The 19,344-nt window shown below is 37.3% G+C and overlaps 1 protein-coding gene across 1 annotated transcript in view; it reads right to left on the bottom strand.

Annotated features, from left to right (window-relative positions):
- The window catches only part of LOC115214780 (plexin domain-containing protein 1-like), a 98,818-nt gene extending 85,356 nt beyond the window's left edge, over positions 1-13,462 (bottom strand). Inside the window, exon 1 of the mRNA XM_029783811.2 lies at positions 12,970-13,462. Within this exon, the coding sequence (XP_029639671.2) occupies positions 12,970-12,984 (15 nt within the window). The 5' untranslated portion in view covers positions 12,985-13,462. The remainder of the gene's footprint in view (positions 1-12,969) is intronic.
- Between the last annotated feature and the right edge of the window lie 5,882 nt (positions 13,463-19,344).

Here is a 19,344-nt window from a genome sequence, read left to right as displayed (position 1 = left end):
CCAACTGGTCACTCCAAGGGGGGCAAAATGGAACTTCTCAAAAAATTGTCTGGATTTCCTTTTTATCATTGTCTTGTGAAAGAGTGTGTGTGTATATATGTGCGTGTGTGTGTTTGTATCTGAAAGTGGTGTTAAAGAAGAAAAGAAGGAAAGGAAGGAGAAAAAGAAGAAAAAAATTGTTGATATCTTTGCAGTTGGTCAGGCTTTCAATAGTAAGTAATTCTTGGCTTTTAGCAATGGCAAACCCAGCTGGTTACTCCAACATGTGCAAAATTCAAGTAGTCTCTGACCATTGTCATTCATGTTGCCAATAACAAAACACATACACTTACCTATATACATACATATATATATACAGAGGTGGCTGCGTGGTAAGTAGCTTGCCTGCCAACCACATGGTTCAGGGTTCAGTCCCATTGCGTGGCATCTTGGGCAAGTGTCTTCTGCTATAACCTCGGGCCGACCAATGCCTTGTGAGTGGATTTGGTAGACGGAAACTGAAAGAAGCCTGTCGTATATATGTATATATATGTATGTATGTGTATGTATATGTTTGTGTGTCTGTGTTTGTCCCTCTAGCATTGCTTGACAACCGATGCTGGTGTGTTTACGTCCCTGTCACTTAGCAGTTCGGCAAAAGAGACTGATAGAATAAGTACTGGGCTTACAAAGAATAAGTCCCGGGGTCGATTTGCTCAACTAAAGACGGTGCTCCAGCATGGCCGCAGTCAAATGACTGAAGCAAGTAAAAGAGTATACGATTAATTTGTTTCAGTTCCTGTCTACGAAATCCATATATATATATATATATATATATATATATATATATATATATATGTATATGTATGTGTGTATGTAAATATATATATATATATGTATGTATGTATACACACACACACTCACAAAGATAAATTGATAGATACAACTGAGTGGGCAAACAAAAATATGAGACACTGCGTAGTGCTTTTTTATATTTTGATAAGCCTGGTACTTATTCTATCAGTTTCTTCTTGTGTTATGGGGATGTAAATAAACGAACACCAGTTGTGAAGCAGTGATGAGGGAAAAACACAAAGACACACACATAGACTTACATTATACATACATATACATATAATCGATTTCTTTCAGTTTCTGTCTACAAAATCCACTGACAAGGCTTTGGTTGGTCTGAGGCTATAGCAGAAGACGCATGCCAAGTTACCACAAGTGGGACTGAACTGAGGATCATGTGTTTTGGACCCAAGTTTGTTACCACACAGCCACACCTGCACCTATGTATGTGTGTGTGTGTGTGTGTGTGTGTGTATGGGTGTATATATGTATGCATGCATATATGTGTATATATATGTGTACATATAACATGTACATCTATATATATATACATCTAGACATACATGTATTCACATACATGTATATCTATAGAAATACATCTTTATATATACAGCTATACATATACAAGTATATATATACACATCCATATACATACAACAGAGAGATGTTTTTGTTTTACTTTTAATATGTAATACTGAAATAGTGGAGAAGATATGATATTGCTGTGGGCTCGCCCTAGGCAAGAAGTTTTTTGCCCATGACACTCCCCGGACCCTAAGTAAGGCATGTGTAAAATTTGAATGAAATTGGTTGCGTAGTTCTTAAGTTTTAGGGAAACACACAGACAAACGGACAGAGAGACACACATTCTCAGTTTTATATATATATATATATATATATATATATACATACATACATACATACATACATACAGGTAGTTATATATATATATGTATATATATATATATATATGTATATATATATATATATATATATATTTGAACTCCCCTACTTGTTTTCAATACCTCTGCTGAAGAATACGAATCCCAGAAGCTCACATAAGAAGTTTTGTCTTTTCAACCTTCTTCATCTACCCTTCTATTTCTGCACAGATGATAAACCCCTATTAGTTCTTTCCATTATTCTGCCTATTTCATTACCATGTAGACATGTAAATATAGTTTCAATAGTTTCGTCTTCCTTGTTGTTGCCTTAAGATAACCTTAGTTCACGCATTTCCTTAACCGCAATATATTCACTTGTTCATTCATCTCTTGAAGTTTATCACACAGTCACTTATTTCTCTAATTTTGTCTTAGTTTGTCTGACCGAAAACTCTCAAATTTCTCAATTCTATTTTACTATTGTCAACATTTGCTGTCTTGTTAAATTATGTTACACAAATCTCAAAAGAATATTTTTCTCCCTTGTGTTCTTGACCACTCCTAGGTGGTGCTGCATTCATCCTTCCACCCCCTTGACTAGATGGCGGTGTGAACCACCACCTGTACCGGAAGATCCTATCCTTTGTCATCCTTTCGTTGTTTCCTATGAACAATTCTAAAGGCTTTATGTCATCCCCACCCCTACTTAGGGTTTATCTCCTATGTAAGGTAGTGATCATATTGTGCAAAAATATATAGTGTAGTGTATGCAGGTTGAACTGAAGGCTATTGTTTGCTTATGAAATCTGCCAAATACGAGCTTTCTTTTCAGGTACATGAAGTGGATGTCCCCCATCACACGGTCTCACAGGCACATACCTCCCACAACCTCAGGGTTGGCATTCTCAACGTCGGCACACTGAAAGGTAGGTCTTGTAAGATTGTTGAGATGCTTGAAAGGAGATGTGTCGATATATGCTGCATCCAAAAAGTAAGGTGGAGAGGAGGTTCCACTAGGTTCCTCACAGGCAAAAACACAGGTTCAAGATTTTCTGGGCAGGAAACACTGATGGGGTTGGGGACGTGAGTATAATTCTTGCGGAAAAATGGGTGGATAAGGTAATCAAGGTAGTCAGAGTATGCGACAGAATATTTACAATTAGAGTAGTGCTTCATCATGGGTTAGCAACCATTATCTTGGACTATGCCCCTCAGATGGGGCTACCCAATGGACAGAAAGACTGATTCAATGATACCCTCTTGCAGACCACCTTGTTAACAAACAACGCTTTGTGGCTGCTGACTTCAATGGACATGTTGGACAACATACAGGGGGCCTCCATGGCTATGGTTTTGGTTTCCAGAACGAGGAGGGAACCAGGCTGCTGGAGTTCTGCGATGCAAATGATCTTATGGTTTGCAATACTAACTTCAGGAAACCTGCCAGTCACCTAGTCACCTACTGTTCTGGCAGGCACTCTAGCCAAATTGACTACAACCTCGCCAGAAAAAGGGAAATATGGCTGCTTATAAATGTTAAAACCTTCTCAGGTGAAGAATGAACCCCATAATATAGACTGGTAGTTAGTGACTTCAGGATCAGGGTCAAGTGGATGCCCAGATGACCAGCATGGAGGAGAAGGGTCTGGAGGCTTAAAGATTCTATGAATCTACAGAGATTTAGAGACATATTACTCAAAGCCTTTGATGAAATAGAAGGGGACATAGCTTCACACAATGTGGAAGACAACTGGAGGTTTCTATAGGACAACCTGCTGAGGGCCACAATCCAGATCTGTGGATGGTGCAAAGTCCCCTCTCGACCCAAAATAACGTGGTGGTGGAACAATGTTGTAGACAGGGCTATTAGAGAAAAGAAACAGGCTTGGAAGGACTGGAAGAATGATGGTAGCATGGAATTGTATCAGACTGCCAGAAGGGGAGCTAGGAGACAGTTTATTTAGCCAGAGGGGAAGCAGATAAGGAAAATTTGCCAATGTTCTGTGCCGTGAGGACCAAAGTCTTGACACATTTCATGTTGCAAGACAGTATGTGAGAGAATCATGATGTTGTAGGAGAGAAATCTGTCCGCATGGATGATGGTTCTCTTGCACTAAATGAAGCTGCAAAGAGAGAGGTTTGGAGATGCCACTATGAAAGGTTGCTAAATAAAGACAATGAATGGGAGAAAATGAGTCTGCCGAATGTCAACCCAACAGAGGGACCAGCTATCCAAGTTGACAGTACCTTGGTAGATAAAGCAATTAAGAGTATGAAGACAGGGAAAGCCCCCTGCCCATCACGAATCACTACAGAGATGCTCAAAATATCTGGCAGTGTCGGTTATATCTTAGTCACCTGTATTGTTAACCAGGTGATACATGAAGGTGTCATACCCAATGACTGGTGTAGCAGCACAATAGTCAACTGCAACAAAGGTAAAAGTGACACTTTAGATACAAATAATTACAGAGGTATCAAGCTATTGGACCAGGTAATGAAGGTCATGGAGTGGGTCATAACCCAACTAATTAGGGAGAGAGTCAGTTTAGATGAGATGCAGTTTGGTTTCTTGCCAGGGAAAAGCACCACTGATGCTATATTTCTGGTAAGACAGTCGCAGGAGAAATACCTAGCCAAAGATAAACCTCTGTACCTGGCTTTTGTTGACATGGAGAAAGTTTTTGTTAGGGTCCTCCAATCCCTTATCTAGTGGTCAATGAGGAAACTAGGGATAGATGAATGGTTAGTGAGAGGTGTGCAAGCCATGTTCAGGGATGCTGTCAGTAAGGTGAAGGTTGGCAACGAGTACATTGAAGAATTCCGGGTAGAGGTAGGGGTCCACCAGGGTTCAGTTCTCAGCCCCCTCCTATTTATCATAGTCCTCCAGGCAATAACGGAGGAATTCAAGACAGGATGCCCCTGGGAGCTACTCTATGCTGACGACCTTGCTCTAATTGCTGAGTCACTATCAGAAGTAGAGGAGAAAAATCAAGTGTGGAAACAAGGATTAGAATCAAAGGGCCTTAGAGTCAATCTAGCTAAAACCAAAGTCTCTAATAAGTAGGAAGGCAGGCAAACCACAAATCCCTTCAGGTAGTTGGCCCTGCTCCACCTGTACAAAAGGCATAGGTAGAAACTCTATAAGATGTACCCAGTGTAAGCTATGGACACAGAAGAGGTGCAGCAATATCAAAGTAAGGGCTAACTGGGAAGATAGTTTTTTTATGTGGCAGATGCTCAGGAGCAATTAACACTGAAAATGTGCAGAGAACAACTTCCACCACATTCCAGGGAAAAAAACTAGTAGTACTTGATAGCAATCGTTACCTAGGTGACCAAGTCAGTAGCAGGGGAGGGTGCGCTAAAAGTGTAGCTGCTAGAGTAAGAATAGCCTGGGCAAAGTTCAGAGAGCTCTTACCTCTGCTGGTGACAAAAGGCCTCTTGCTCAGAGTAAAAGGCAGACTGTATGATGCATGTGTATGAGCAGCCATGCTACATGGCAGTGAAGCATGGGCTGTGACTGCTGAGGAATGAAGGAATGAAGCCAGATGCTCCGATGGATGTGTAATGTCAGTGTGAATGCTCGAAAGAGTGTTAGTACCTTTAGAGAAAAGTTGGACCTAAGAGGCATCAGATGTGGTGTGCAAGGGACACGACTGCACTGGTATGGTCATGTGGCGAGAATGGATGTGGATAGCTGTGTGAAAAAGTGCTACACCCTAGCGGTTGAGAGAACCTGTGGAAGAGTTAGACCCAGGTAGACCTGGGATCAGGTGGTGAAGCATGACCTTTGAACATTAGGCCTCACCGAGGCAATGACTAGTGACCGAGACTTTTGGAAATAAGCTGTGCTTGAGAAGACCTGACAAGCCAAATGAGACCATAACCCCATGGCCTATGCCAGGGGTGTAGCCAACCCACTTCATGCGTACCTTTCATTCATTGAACATTAAACTCTGCTTGCAAAGTCCTATTGAGGCAAGTGAAATTGAAATCAAATTTCATGACTGGCATCCATGCTAGTGGAGCGCTAAAAGCACCATCCGAACGTGATCGTTACCAGCGTCACCTTACTGGCACTTGTGCTGGTGGCACATGAAAAAACATTCAAGTGAGGTCGTTGACAGTGCTGGCTTCTGTGCAGATGACATGTAAAAAACACCATTTGGGCATGGCCATTGCCAGTACCGCCTGACTGGCCCTCGTGCTAGTGGCACATAAAAGCACCCACTACACTCTTGGAGTGGTTGGTGTTAGGAAGGGCATCCAGCTGTAGAAACTCTGCCAGATCAAGATTGGAGCCTGGTGCAGCCATATGGTTCGCCAGTTCTCAGTCAAATCATCCAACCCATGCTAGCATGGCAAAAGGACATTAAACGATGATGATGATGATGATAAATATATATATAAATATGTGGTGTGCTATATATAATACTATCCGGTGATAACCCCTCCCTAGTTAGTCTGACTTCATCCTATTTTGGTTATTACACTATTTTCCTTTCTATGATGTTCTACCCTACTGATCATATTATGTATATTTGTAGTTTAATCAAGTCTCCTTTCGACTAAATTATATACCCCCTAGAAACTATAAAATTATATACATACAATAGCACCTGTAAAAGTACAACTTATAAAATCTCTTCAGTCTGAATACCTTTAACTGCCCTCACTACTTCCATACTTAATACCTACTCCTTTTGTGTTACCTTTATCTCTTCTTTACCTCTAATTTTAATCCCCTGTTTCTTTATATGTAGGTTATATGTATTTCTTATTATTTTCTATGAATTGTTACTATTTTGTTTTCTTATTTTGATATCCTTACTTATTAATCTCTTATCCCTTATAAATTGTTATTTTCCTTGTTCTGAAATAGATATTTTTCAGTTACTTAAGTCTATGCAAGATGATTATACTATATCCATATATACATATAAATCTTTGTGTATGTGTATATATGCATATATATGTGTGTGTATTTGTATGCATCTTTACTTTTTTCAGATTTCTGGCTTAAAATTAATAGATAGCATGTATATCTTTCCAGTTATTCCATAAGTAAATGCCCTGAGCAGTTTTTATAGAAACTATCTAATAAGTAATTAATTAAGTACATGAATGAATATTAAACTGGTTCTATGTAATCATTCCTTATTAATGTTTGTGATTGATATATACACACCTTTTACCTATTTTGGTTATGATATCATTTCTGAAATTCTTAAATTTTATTTTTATACAAGATAACAATATTGTTTATAAACAATCACCCATAGTGTTCCAAAATAAAATTTCCTCTCTATTAATGTCTTAGGTTTCTTAGCATCTTGCTCCTTTAACTGGTAATTAACATCATGATTTCAAGTCTACCTTTATTCTGCCTCTTTTTATAGACAGTTATTTATATCCAACTAACTACTCCAAATATCTTATTTCTTCCCTGAGGAAAAGAGATACATATGATAATATTTATGACCATCCCTAGTCATAAGCTATCAACTCATTCTTGTCCTTTATTCAAAATAGACACAGTTTTCTAGTCTTAAATTTAGTAGCTGATAAAGAGATAAATGAATTAGAAATGAATTACAATCCCTTACAACACTATGATCCCACTAGGCTTTAATGCAATTCCTGAAAGTGTAGTTTCTTCTTAGCTACAACAGCAAAAACAGTACTTTCTACCATCTTCTTGCTCTGTTAAAATATCTGAGAAAAACTATATTAATGTGTCCAACTTGTTAAAATTCTATTTATTTATTTGTGCAGCTGAAGATAGCTTGAAATGGTTGTTCTGCATGACAACTGTTGCTTATTTTTATATATATATATAGGCGCAGGAGTGGCTGTGTGGTAAGTAGCTTGCTAACCAACCACATGGTTCCGGGTTCAGTCCCACTGTGTGGCATCTTGGGCAAGTCTTCTGCTATAGCCCCGGGCCGACCAATGCCTTGTGAGTGGATTTAGTAGACGGAAACTGAAAGAAGCCTGTCGTATATATGTATATATATATATATGTGTGTGTTTGTGTGTCTGTGTTTGTCCCCCTAGCATCGCTTGACAACCGATGCTGGTGTGTTTACGTCCCTGTCACTTAGCGGTTCGGCAAAAAAGAGACCGATAGAATAAGTACTGGGCTTACAAAGAATAAGTCCCGGGGTCGAGTTGCTCGATTAAAGGCGGTGCTCCAGCATGGCCGCAGTCAAATGACTGAAACAAGTAAAAGAGAAAAGAGAATATATATATATATACTAGACTACCCATAACCCACTGGGTCACCTGGAAAGTCAGAGTTTCCCAGCAACAGAGTTTTGTTTTGTGAGTTTTTTTTTCTCTTCCAGGTTATTTTGCACACTTTCATCGAATGTGACATCAAAATCATGCATAAACAGTTCCTTACCCTAGAAGAGGAAAGATTTGGTTGCTATTTCTTGCATGTCCTGCTACAACGTAACATGTATTTTGGGTCCTTTATCGCAAATAGCTGTTACGTGGTAGCTGGGTGTGCTAGAAATAGCAGCCAAATCTTTGGAGCTGAGATACGTTGAATGCACTCGAAAAATTTTTTATAATGGTATTCCTTTGGGGCAACCTTTTGCTTTGACTCTCAGAATTGTCATCCAGATCAGCTAGTTTTGTTGATTAATTTCTGTAAAAATTTTAATATTTATTTAGTTTTGTTTTAAAATGAAAGATGTATGAATGTGTATATGAAATGGACATGTGTACGTGTGAGAGAGAAAGAAACCCACTGGTTCTTTCATTTGTCTGTGTTCCAGTGGGGTGGTAAAGACACTTTGAACTGGTCATTCAGTGACTCACTGGTCCTGGTTAGATTATCTGTGAGGAAGTCATCCTTCTGGAAGTGGGGTCATATTTTGCAGCAAACTGAGGCTATTTTTTTCGTATAATGAAAGAAGGCCTTTGGGTTTGACTTGATGTTTTTCATAACCCAGGCTCTTTTGTCTGCTCTCTCCTTCACATAGGATTGTTTCAGGCTTTTTCAATCTCTATAAGAGTTGCTTTTAGGCAGGACCTTTCACTATTCTTAGGATATTGGCTGGAGCGATTTGCAACCTTCAGCTATCATCTCATGAGGATCTTCCTATCCCTTGGATTCTTGCTCCTTTTTTTTGCTGGCCTTGTGCTCTGGGACATATTGCTGGCATATGGTTTCCCATGTCTAGTGTGGAGAGACATTTCAGCCAGTCCTGTGTGAGGATCTCTTTTTGGATCGATTTGTGGAAGTTCATATTGGAAAGATTTTGGGTGCTTCCTTTAGGCTGTATGTCTCTGGCTACTTTTGGTTCATATATAGACAGCTCTATTATGTTGTGATCCAAAAGCATTGTGGACATCACTTTCACACTATGAACAATGTCCATATTGTTTGTGAAGCAGAGATTCAATTTGTTATTCGCCCTGGTTCGTCAGAGCACAAGTTGCTCCATGAATAGGGCATTAGTGAGGTTGAGCAGGAATCCACCTGTGGTTGCTTGCAATGAGTCATTCCTGAGAGCATGAGGCCCTTGGGTCATTTGACACTGGGGAGGTCGAAATCACCCATAAGAAACACACTCACGTGATGTTCCAGTTTCATGAGGGTTTCTTTAATTCTTGTGAGGCAATCTTCAAACTTGCCTTAGTAGTTTGGAACATCCGGTGGATGATATGTATTGTATATAACTATATTGTATTGTCCCATGTATACAGTAAGAGTGTCACATACTGAATTTGAGCATGACAGTAGGACCTGGGTCATGAGGTCCTCAAGATGTATACAGCAACTCCACCATGGGTCCTTTCCCTTCTGTCTGTTTGCAGTATGGTATATTTTGGTACGTGTACTTCTGCATCCTCTATATCAGGCCTAATATGAGTTTTCCCGAGTGCTATACATAGGGCTTAATTGCATACAGCAAGGTCTCTCAGGAAAAAGATTTTGCTTTTGTTGTTGTGATGCAACAGACCTCCAATGTTTAGTAAAGATATTGGTGTGACGGCTGTGCTGGCATTAGGGGAGGCCATCTCATGTCTGTTGATTGTGGTGGTCTTGCACAGTGGTGGGCAAGGTTCCATGTTTGCATTTGATGCAGCCAGGTCAGCTGCTGCACAATCTTTTGCACCATGCACAAAAAAGACTCTTGCTCAGCTGCTGCCTTTTGTATAACATCAGAAGAGCATCTCTGGAGACGATTCGTGCCTTGCCTCTGGGAAGTATTTCTCTTTAAAGCTCCTGTAGTTCTGGCAGGGTCAATACAAAAAAAAAAAAACTGAAAAAAATTGAGAAATATCAGGCCTTAGAGAGCCATCGAAGATCAAGACAACAATTATTCCTGTAGTAATAGGTGCACTTGACACAACACCCAAAATTTTATCTAAGAAACTAAAAGAAATTGGAACTGAAACTCGTATTTTCAAATTACAGCAAAGTATCCTATATTCTGCAACAATCCAAAGAAAAATTCTTGAGATTTGAGGCAACTTGTCACCAAATCTTAAGATAAAATACCTGCTAAGTAAATCAGCATGCACTAGAGTATTAACAATAACTACTTGGATCTGTGAAAAATTCACAGAAAACATAAATAATGTAAGCATCTATAAATTGTGTGCTCGTACCATGAGAAATGTTTCTATATTGTGACACCTACAGAATATAGAAAGAAGTGTAAAACTGGTAACTATATCATCCAACCAAAATATCTGTTACACAAGCATAAACAGAACTACTATTTACCCTTAAAATACATTGTACACATTCAAAGAACCTTCTTGGTTGTGTGGTATGAAATGTTCTTCTGGTATTCTTTTACTCTCTTACTTCTGTCAGTCATTTGACGGTGGCCATGCTGGAGCACCACCCTTTAGTTGAAGAAATTGACCTCTGGACTTATTCACTTGGTGCTTATTTTATCAGTTACTTCAGCCAAACAGCTAAGTTACAGTGATGCAAACACACCAACATCAGTTGTCAAACAATGGTGGTGGGGGACAAACACAGACACAAACATACACACACACACATATATATATATATATATATGACAGACTTCTTTCAGTTTCTGTCAACCAAATTCACTCATGAGGCTTTGGTTGGCCCAAGGCTATAGTAGAAAGCACTCTTTAAACTATAGAGTGGAATTTCGTGTGGCCACCTGTTGGCAAACTTTTCTCCCCCACCCATTTTGTAGAGGGTATTACCCATTTTTCTAGGCTCTTTCACCGCTGTACCCCATTCAAAATTTGCATGAGTTTTTGTATGAAAAAAGAGGAAGGGAGCGGGGCTTGTTTGTAGTTTCTAGAGTAAATGTTAAATGAGCCTGAAAAAGAAAAACACGGTCTTTCCCCCTGACCCAACTAAAAGACATGAACAACTATGAAAAAGGCAAATAAGTACCAGAGGTGGTGGGGAAACAAGAGATAACTAACACTCGATCGTTCTAGAACTCCCATAATAAAAATGTAAACACCTGAAAAACGCTCGCTCTTCTCCATTGTTAAAAGTAAAGAAGCTGGAAAAGATCGATTGTATTTCAGTCTAATTGTCACTGTAAATGTATCTATCACTTCACTCCTTTTCTCTACAGTGAAGAGAGTGTGGGTGCATGGCTCAGTGGCTAGGAGTATTCGGCCCACGATCATAAAGTCATGCGTATGCTTCCCTGCAGCACACATTGTTCTTGAGCAAAGTACACTACTTCACTTTGCTGCAGTCCATACCATTGGCAAAAATGAGTTGTAGCTGAAACTCAAAGAGGCCAGCCTTGTCACATTCTGTGTGAGGCTGACTCTCCCTGAGAACAACCTTATGGTATGCATGTCTGTGGAGTACTCAGCCACTTGCATGTTAATTTTATGAGCAGACTGTTCTATTGATCAGATAAACAGGAACCTCGTCGTCATAACTGATGGAGTGCCATTTTCAAAAAAGAGTGTAAGAAATGAACTAGGCACAAATATCATGTGTTTAGTATAAGTAGTGAAAGCTAAAACAAAATTATTGCCATTCCGTTGTGTGGTGACTTTGCCCTCAACTGACGCTTAGTTTCATAACAACAGCCTGCACATCAGTGTTAATCTGAGGGCTTGGCGTTCAGGTCTGTGAGACCTACAAATGCCGCTGTTAGAACTGGATTAACACCTATTGTGAGAACCAATGACTAAAAAGATTTTCCTGCTCCTATAAAGGATCTTTTTTCATTTTCTTCTAGCCACTTGAAGGTTTATCTTGCTCTAGTCCACTCAGCTGGCCAAAATGAGTTCTAGCTGCAACTGAAAGGGCCAGCTTTGTCATATTCTGTGTGAAGCTGAATCTCCCTGAGAACTATGTTTATGGTATGCACGTCTGCAGAGTACTCAGCCACTTGTGAGTAAATTTTATCCTTGTGTGGTAATGAAAAGTGAAAGTGACATCCAATATTTGCTGTAGTTATTAACAATATGTCTATGTATCTATATATCAACTTTTCTTTTGATCTATGTATCTACCATCTCTTTCACTTCTGCTTCCCTCCTCTCTCCCACTTTCAATTTAACAATGTGTGTATGTATCTATCTATCAACTTTTCTTTTTATCTATGTATCTACTTTTGTTGCAACATGATAAAAATTTAAAAACAAAACAAACGCCATCACCACTCACTGCCTCTCTCACTTACTCACTCTCTCTCTCTCTCCCTCTCTCTATCTCACTTCCTCTCTGTCCTCCCATTTTGCCACTCACTTCTTCCTTTGAAGTGTGACACACGCCACAGGGACAAACATAAAAAAACAAGTTGGCGTATTAATATTCTTGATAATATTGATAATAATAATCATCCTTTCTGCTATAGGCACAAGGCCTGGAATTTGTGGAGCGGGGGATAATTAATTACATCGACTTGACTGGTAGCTAATTTAACGACTCCAAGTTGGAAGAAATGCCACCAAGCATTTTGTCTGACATGCTTACAGTTCTGTCAGCTCACCACCTTAATAATAATAATAATAATATTAATAACACTAATGATTTCAAATTTTACCACAAGAGTAGCAATTTTGCATCAACCTCAGTTTTCAACTGGTACTTATTTTATCCACCCTGAAAGGATGGAAGGCAAAGTCAGCCACAGCGGAATTTGAATTCAGAATGTACAGTCGGGTGAAATACCGCTAAGCATTTTGCCCGGCATTCCAACAATTCTGCCAGCTCTCCACCTTAATAATAATAATAATAATAATAATAATAATAAGTCCTTACCTCAACAACTTTCATCAAAGGTGTAGTTAATCCTGGAGTGGTTGTAGTTGGTGTATTAGTAGTAGTTGGAGTAGGGGGGGCGGAGGTGGACTTGGCCGTAACAGAATGAGTCGACTGTTTTGTAGAAGTATCAGTGACTTTATCATTTGTTACAGCTGTTGAAGGCAAAGTTGTTGCGGTTGATGGAGATAAACTTGAGGTTGCTGTAGAAATAGGAACAGATTTAGCAGTAGATATTGTTGCTGTTGTTGGAGCCAATTTAACTGTTGTGTCCTTTATTGTAAGAAGTGGTTGTGAACTGCTTATAGATTTGGTCGTTTGTGATGATGAGGTATTACTAAATAACGACTGAACGGTGCTTGAAGATGGTGTGGTATCGGTATCCGTATCACTGATGCTCCGACGCACTCTTCTTAGAGTCAAGCTCTTGAATGAAATCACAGATATGGAACTGGACGGGCTTGAAATGATTGAATATTCATCAGCTGAAAAGCAAAACAGAATGAGATTTGTCAGTGGTTATTGGATTAACAAAAGTTTGTATGTTTTTTTATTGACAAAAATAAACAAGAATTTCTCTCTTAACTATTTCAGGGTCATATTGCCTGGGTTTCAATCAATATTTTCAATAATCAAGAAATTAGTGAGATTTAGTAAAATAATAGTTTCTTAATACATGAAGCTAGTGTTTGGGACACAACAAAAGATTCTTATAGAAAATTTGAAATAAATAAGAACAGTTTAAGCTCTGTAGCAGATTTTGTATCAAAGAACTAGAGAGAATGTCTGGCAGATTTATAGTTAAAAGGTTAATATTAGACCAGGTACTTTTTCTTTAAAATCATTTTTGTGAAGGAGAAAGGAATAATGAAGTGAAAATTCCTTAGTATATTACTGGTAATTATGTTATCAAATGTGTTCTGATCAAAATTCATGCCTGTCAAGATATTCAGAAAAAACAAAACTAAATGCTGTAAAAAATCTAGCTGGATGCTCAAGCACTTTTAGTAACAAAACCTGATATGACAAACAGTAGTGAGAAATACAAAATAACAACAGAGTAAAGACAGGAAAGTTGTTAAGGTTCTGGCTGAAAGATAACCAAAATTCAAAATACTTTTTCCAGCTTAGTTCAGAGAATGCAAGAAATTCATCACTAAAGAGACTAACTCAGGTTAAAATACCATATCTAGCAATCCACTGGAATTATGAGTGAAGCTGTGTTTTTAACACTTAAGTCTCTTCGAGAACTTTCATCAAGACAAAATATCACAGACAGTTCTGTTCAACATTCGTATACACATAAATATTATACACACCAGTATTTTAATTCAAGTGCATAGATTAATTTAATTCAACCTTGGTTAGCTTTCACATAAATCAGTCAATGTTTTATTTATTGATGTCTATATGCAAACAAGTATCTCTTAGTTTAGCTCAGAATGTCTGCAGTATTTGTCACTGAAGAGACCAAATCAGATAAAAACACTGCATCTGCCAACACACTGTATTCTTAATACATGTCTCATTGAGAAGTTCTTTGCAGATAAAATATTACGACGACTAATTTTCTACATTTATTTTTACATTATAAATGTTATGAACACCAATATTTAAAAAAAAAAACACTCCAAGATATAAAGTCTTAAAAAGAATACATGAAAAACAAATTATGAAAAATGAGCAAAAATTTAACTTTTCAAATATATTATACTAAACTAGCTGTAGAAAAGGAACAATAACAATGAGCACAAAGAGTTAATGTGAAAGCCTCTATGTGGTCATACAACCAGCAAGAAACAGTAACCAAATTATGCCCTAGTTTTTTGATAATGTAAATGTCTACACATACCTACTTGATCAATTAACAAAGATATTTATTGGGAGGGCAGTTCCAAAAGGTTTTAGCCAGAAACAATGTGAATAATTACAAATATGAACTAATGGGATGTAAATAAAGTGGGCCAAGGGATGACGTTAGAGAAACCAGAAATATAGTGATGGAAAGGCAATCTGGCACAAAACAACTGGTGTATACATTAACTAAGTTGAAGAGTAGTTAATTAGAATTTATTTAAACTACTAGTTCCTTAATCATTATGTTACCAATTTTGGAATGCTGAAAGGTGTAATTTGAACTCAGAACATGGACACACACACAAGTGAATTTTAAAACAATCTAACATTTTTGTCACCATAAAACAAAGCATTACTTCTAAATTTGGAACAAATTAATTACCAAACTGTACACTTAATTACCTAATTGTTGCAGTGCTTTAGTTAGGTCATTACCAATACCAGATATCTCTGGTACAAAACATGACTGACTGGAGAAAATCTGAACATATCAAGCCAGCTTGAAACCTGCAATTCCATTGCTGTGAATGTGACTTAAAAAGTGTAATCCCCCCCCCATATAATTCTGCTAAGTGACTGGTGAGAGAGAGAGAGAGAGAGTGTGTGTGTGTTTTAAACATTAGTTTGGCAATAACCTGGTGAACACTTGTACACACGAAAGCTGGTGTGATTGATTTAAATACCTCTGAAACATGCTCTGAATCTGTGGCTTAATGGATAAAACAAGAACAGTAAAAGGTTTATATATTCAATACTGAATAAGCTACATTGAGTGTACAAGTAAAGTTATCATATAGACTACAATAGTATTTGAGAGGCGACAGAATGTACAGGAATTCTAAAACTTCTAACATGCCCCTTTACCATGTCATGTCTGTGTTGGTGTATCTCATCATATTTCCAGCAGTACTAGTGTACCCTGTGTGAAGAATAGAGTGTAAAATAGTTGGATACCAAAGAACAGACAGGAGATGTATTTATCATTCGTTATTAATTCAATTTAAATAGTTCAAATTCTGTCAGGGTCAATTTGTCTTTCCCCTTTGTGGAATAAATAAACTAAAGTACTAATCAAGTATTGGCATGAATATAACCAAATGTTCCTTCCCACAAAAATTTCTCACCTTGCAGCTATGTAAGAAATTAATTTTTATTTAACATTACATTTCTACTGAGATTGATTAAACTTGACTCTTTTTAACATTTATCTAAATTCCAGACAGTTTCAGAGAGACACATCCACAAATCCTTTTCAATGGCCAATCATGTGTGAAATTTGTTTTGATGAAAACCTTTGTGCATAGCAGTAAGTGACTGAGAACAGCAAAAGACCTTGGTGTGATTACTTTAAAATTCCAGGGTTTTTTCACAAATCCCACACACCCCAGCATTTTCTCATGTTGGGTACCTTTAAAATAAGGGTACTCAGTTTGAGAACCCCTGACAAACATCAATCTGCCCAAATTTTTGGCAATCACTGTGATATTTGTTTAAAATATCAATTAATTGTTCATCTTTTAAACCTGGCACAACCAGGTGTAAATATGGATATTTTGGTTACGAAACAGCTTATTTAAAAAGTAGGGTATAATATAAACATTAATAATTTGATAAAATTTAATTGCCTTCGAACTCATTACAGGTTGGTTAAGAGGCAGACAAGACTTGTTAAGAAACAATAATCCACTAAATGATAGATGAGGAACCAGCAAAAGCATTATAATAAAACATTTGACTTGTTATTTCTCTATTTACCAATTATAGAGGACTTTCAACAATACTAAAATCAGTGCAAACCAAATCTGTAAAAGTGTGGTACCATATATCAAATGACAGTGAGTAAAAATGGAAGATAGACTACTTAGCAAGGGCATCAGATAAATGTAAATATTATTAGAGGAAACATATAGTGGGTTACTGAAGATAAAGAAAGTCTTAGATTAATTATAGAAAAGCAGAGAAACTACACCAAAACCTCTGATATTTGAAAAAAATTGATTGGCATATAAAGTCTGGAAGGAAGTAGTAGAGAGGAAGAAAGTGATCAGCTCCATTGCAATAATGAGTATGATAGATAGAATTAGGCCAAGGAAAACTTATAATAAAAGTCAGATACAATCAAAGAGCTTTTTTGATGACTTATAAAAGAAAAACTGGAGATAAGGTCTATGAAAATAGCTTATAAAATGGACAAAGTTGTTAAATGAAGATGCCTTATTGATAAATTGCAAAGATTCTGAAAATAACTTATGCAAATATATTGATGAACAGGAAGTATTTCTACTATTATAAAAGGTTACACAGTGGTTGTTCATTTTATTTTTGTAATAATTTTTTCTGACAGGGAGACAACAATGATATTGATTATAATTTCTGATGTTTATCAAAAGTAGATGCTAACAGACAGAAAACAATTATTTTTGGTATTGGAGAAAAGAAAATTAATATAACCGATGCTGAAAGAAATTAGTTTAATGGAAAATATACTTTACAAATAACAACTAAAAATTCTCCATTTGTTGATTAAACAACAGCAACAACAGCAGCAGTTAGTCATAGAACTGTATTTATAGTTGAAGATATCAAGAATGATAGAAGAATAGAGAAGTTACAAACCTCAACCATTTGAAATTAAAACACAGTTACATAAGCCAAACAGGAGACTCAGTGTAGTCACTAGACCTGCTAGAAATAACAGCCAAAACAACCTTAAATCACACCCTAATAGGCTAATGAAGTATCAAATATATGATGATTGTTGCAAGAAATATGTTAAAGATGCAATGGTTATGGTTAGACTGAACCAAGCTATCACCAAATACATTCTTGAATGATCAAGAACAATGACAAGACTTGGCTTATAATAAGACACTTTGAAGAAATTATGAGGCCAATATTGAATAATGATTAGAAACTAGTAAGAATTAAACTGTAACAATTTTATTAAACTTTCTTTTACATGTTTGTCAGTACAGTGACCATATAGGTGGCATTGATGCACCTCTTAATCAGGATGTGAAAGGAGATGGTGGTGGTATTCAGTGTAACCTTCCATAAAGGAATAGAGTTCTCAAAAAATAAATAAATAAAGTTTTGGTACAAGACATGGTGGGAAAGGTTGGTGCTTTGGATAAGTTTTGGTAGAGCTTGAGAGAAGAAGCAAGTTCAGAGTAAAAGAAGAGGCAAAAAGAGGACACAGCACAGTGAAAGGCCAGTAGTAATTGGCACACTAAAGAAATTTGATTGTTAGCAGATTAATTGCCAAATTCATTACAAAACGTTTAATGAAAGAAAGTCAGTAGTCACATTGCTTATATTTGTACAAACTTAGAGGAAATACCTACATGCTTCAGAAATTCAAAATTAGTATACAGATTAAACAAATTATACAGGTTATATAAATTAGTATAAATAAAAATCTAGTATATATAGAGCTAAATAAAAGATGGAAAGAAATTATTTTAAGTAAAGAGCTGTATACAGTAATCAATTTATAGGTATAAGATGAATGATGATTATAAATTTCTCTTGTGGGCCTCAGAGTAATTAAACCATTCCATTGTGTCTTGTTTTTAATCACAAACTGATTACACAGACAGGAGAGGTGTCTGACAGGACACAAAAATATTATTGATGCAAGAAATCAACAGAGAAAGAAGCAATCTTTGGTAAATATCAAAAGACTCAGCCAGTAGGAAATGGAGAGTAAAAGGATCAGTTTACTAACTACAAGTGCAACAGACTGGCATCAAGTTCAGGTGTGTGTGTAGGTAGAGGTGCTAGTGTTGTATGCCATGGGAAACATGTTAAGCTCCAAGCCTTATGAGTTTTTTGGCTCATGACAGGCCTACAACTAACTGCAAGAAGGGTTTCCACAAACAGTAGTTGTCATTTATAAAAAAAGAAAAATGGTGACTCCAACAGGAAAATATGGTACCAAATTCTGACCCACAGACATACTGACACCTCCCTGTCATGTTTATTACAGAAGGCTCTGCTTCTCTGAGTTAGTTGAACTCCTACCATTTCTTCTCAGGTATTCCTCACTCACTTATTCATCCCCCTATCATCATCTACAGTAAATCTACCTCCACCTTCAGGCCTTACACTAACCACTATGCCAAGTCTTGCCTCCTCAAAATGTTGGTTCTCTGGAATTCCGTTCCTACAGATATCAACTTGTGACTATTCAACAAGCCTGCAAATGGTCTCCATGTTACTGGCTTCAGAGGACCTCCAAAAGCCATGAGCATAGGGTCTAGACCTAACTATGGCATTTATCTAAATACATTATAGAATATTGTTTAAGTCTTCAGAGTTTAACTCCTAATCACAGTAATTGATTAAAGCAGTCTCCTAGTATAAGACCATTAGCTGGTCCTTGGGTGACTTTGGCAGAGTCCACTCTGTTGCAAGTTTTCAGCCAGCACCTCCAGTCAATGGAGAACTTCTCCAATCTTCTTGCTCATCTAAGGGGTCCTGAATAATAAAAAGTCCTTTGTCGTTCTAAGAGTTATT

This window comes from Octopus sinensis, linkage group LG8 (genome assembly GCF_006345805.1).
Source record: "Octopus sinensis linkage group LG8, ASM634580v1, whole genome shotgun sequence".
Lineage (NCBI taxonomy): Eukaryota > Metazoa > Mollusca > Cephalopoda > Octopoda > Octopodidae > Octopus > Octopus sinensis.
The sequence above is the reverse complement of the archived record's forward strand: the minus strand, read 5'-3'. Positions and strand labels throughout refer to the sequence as shown.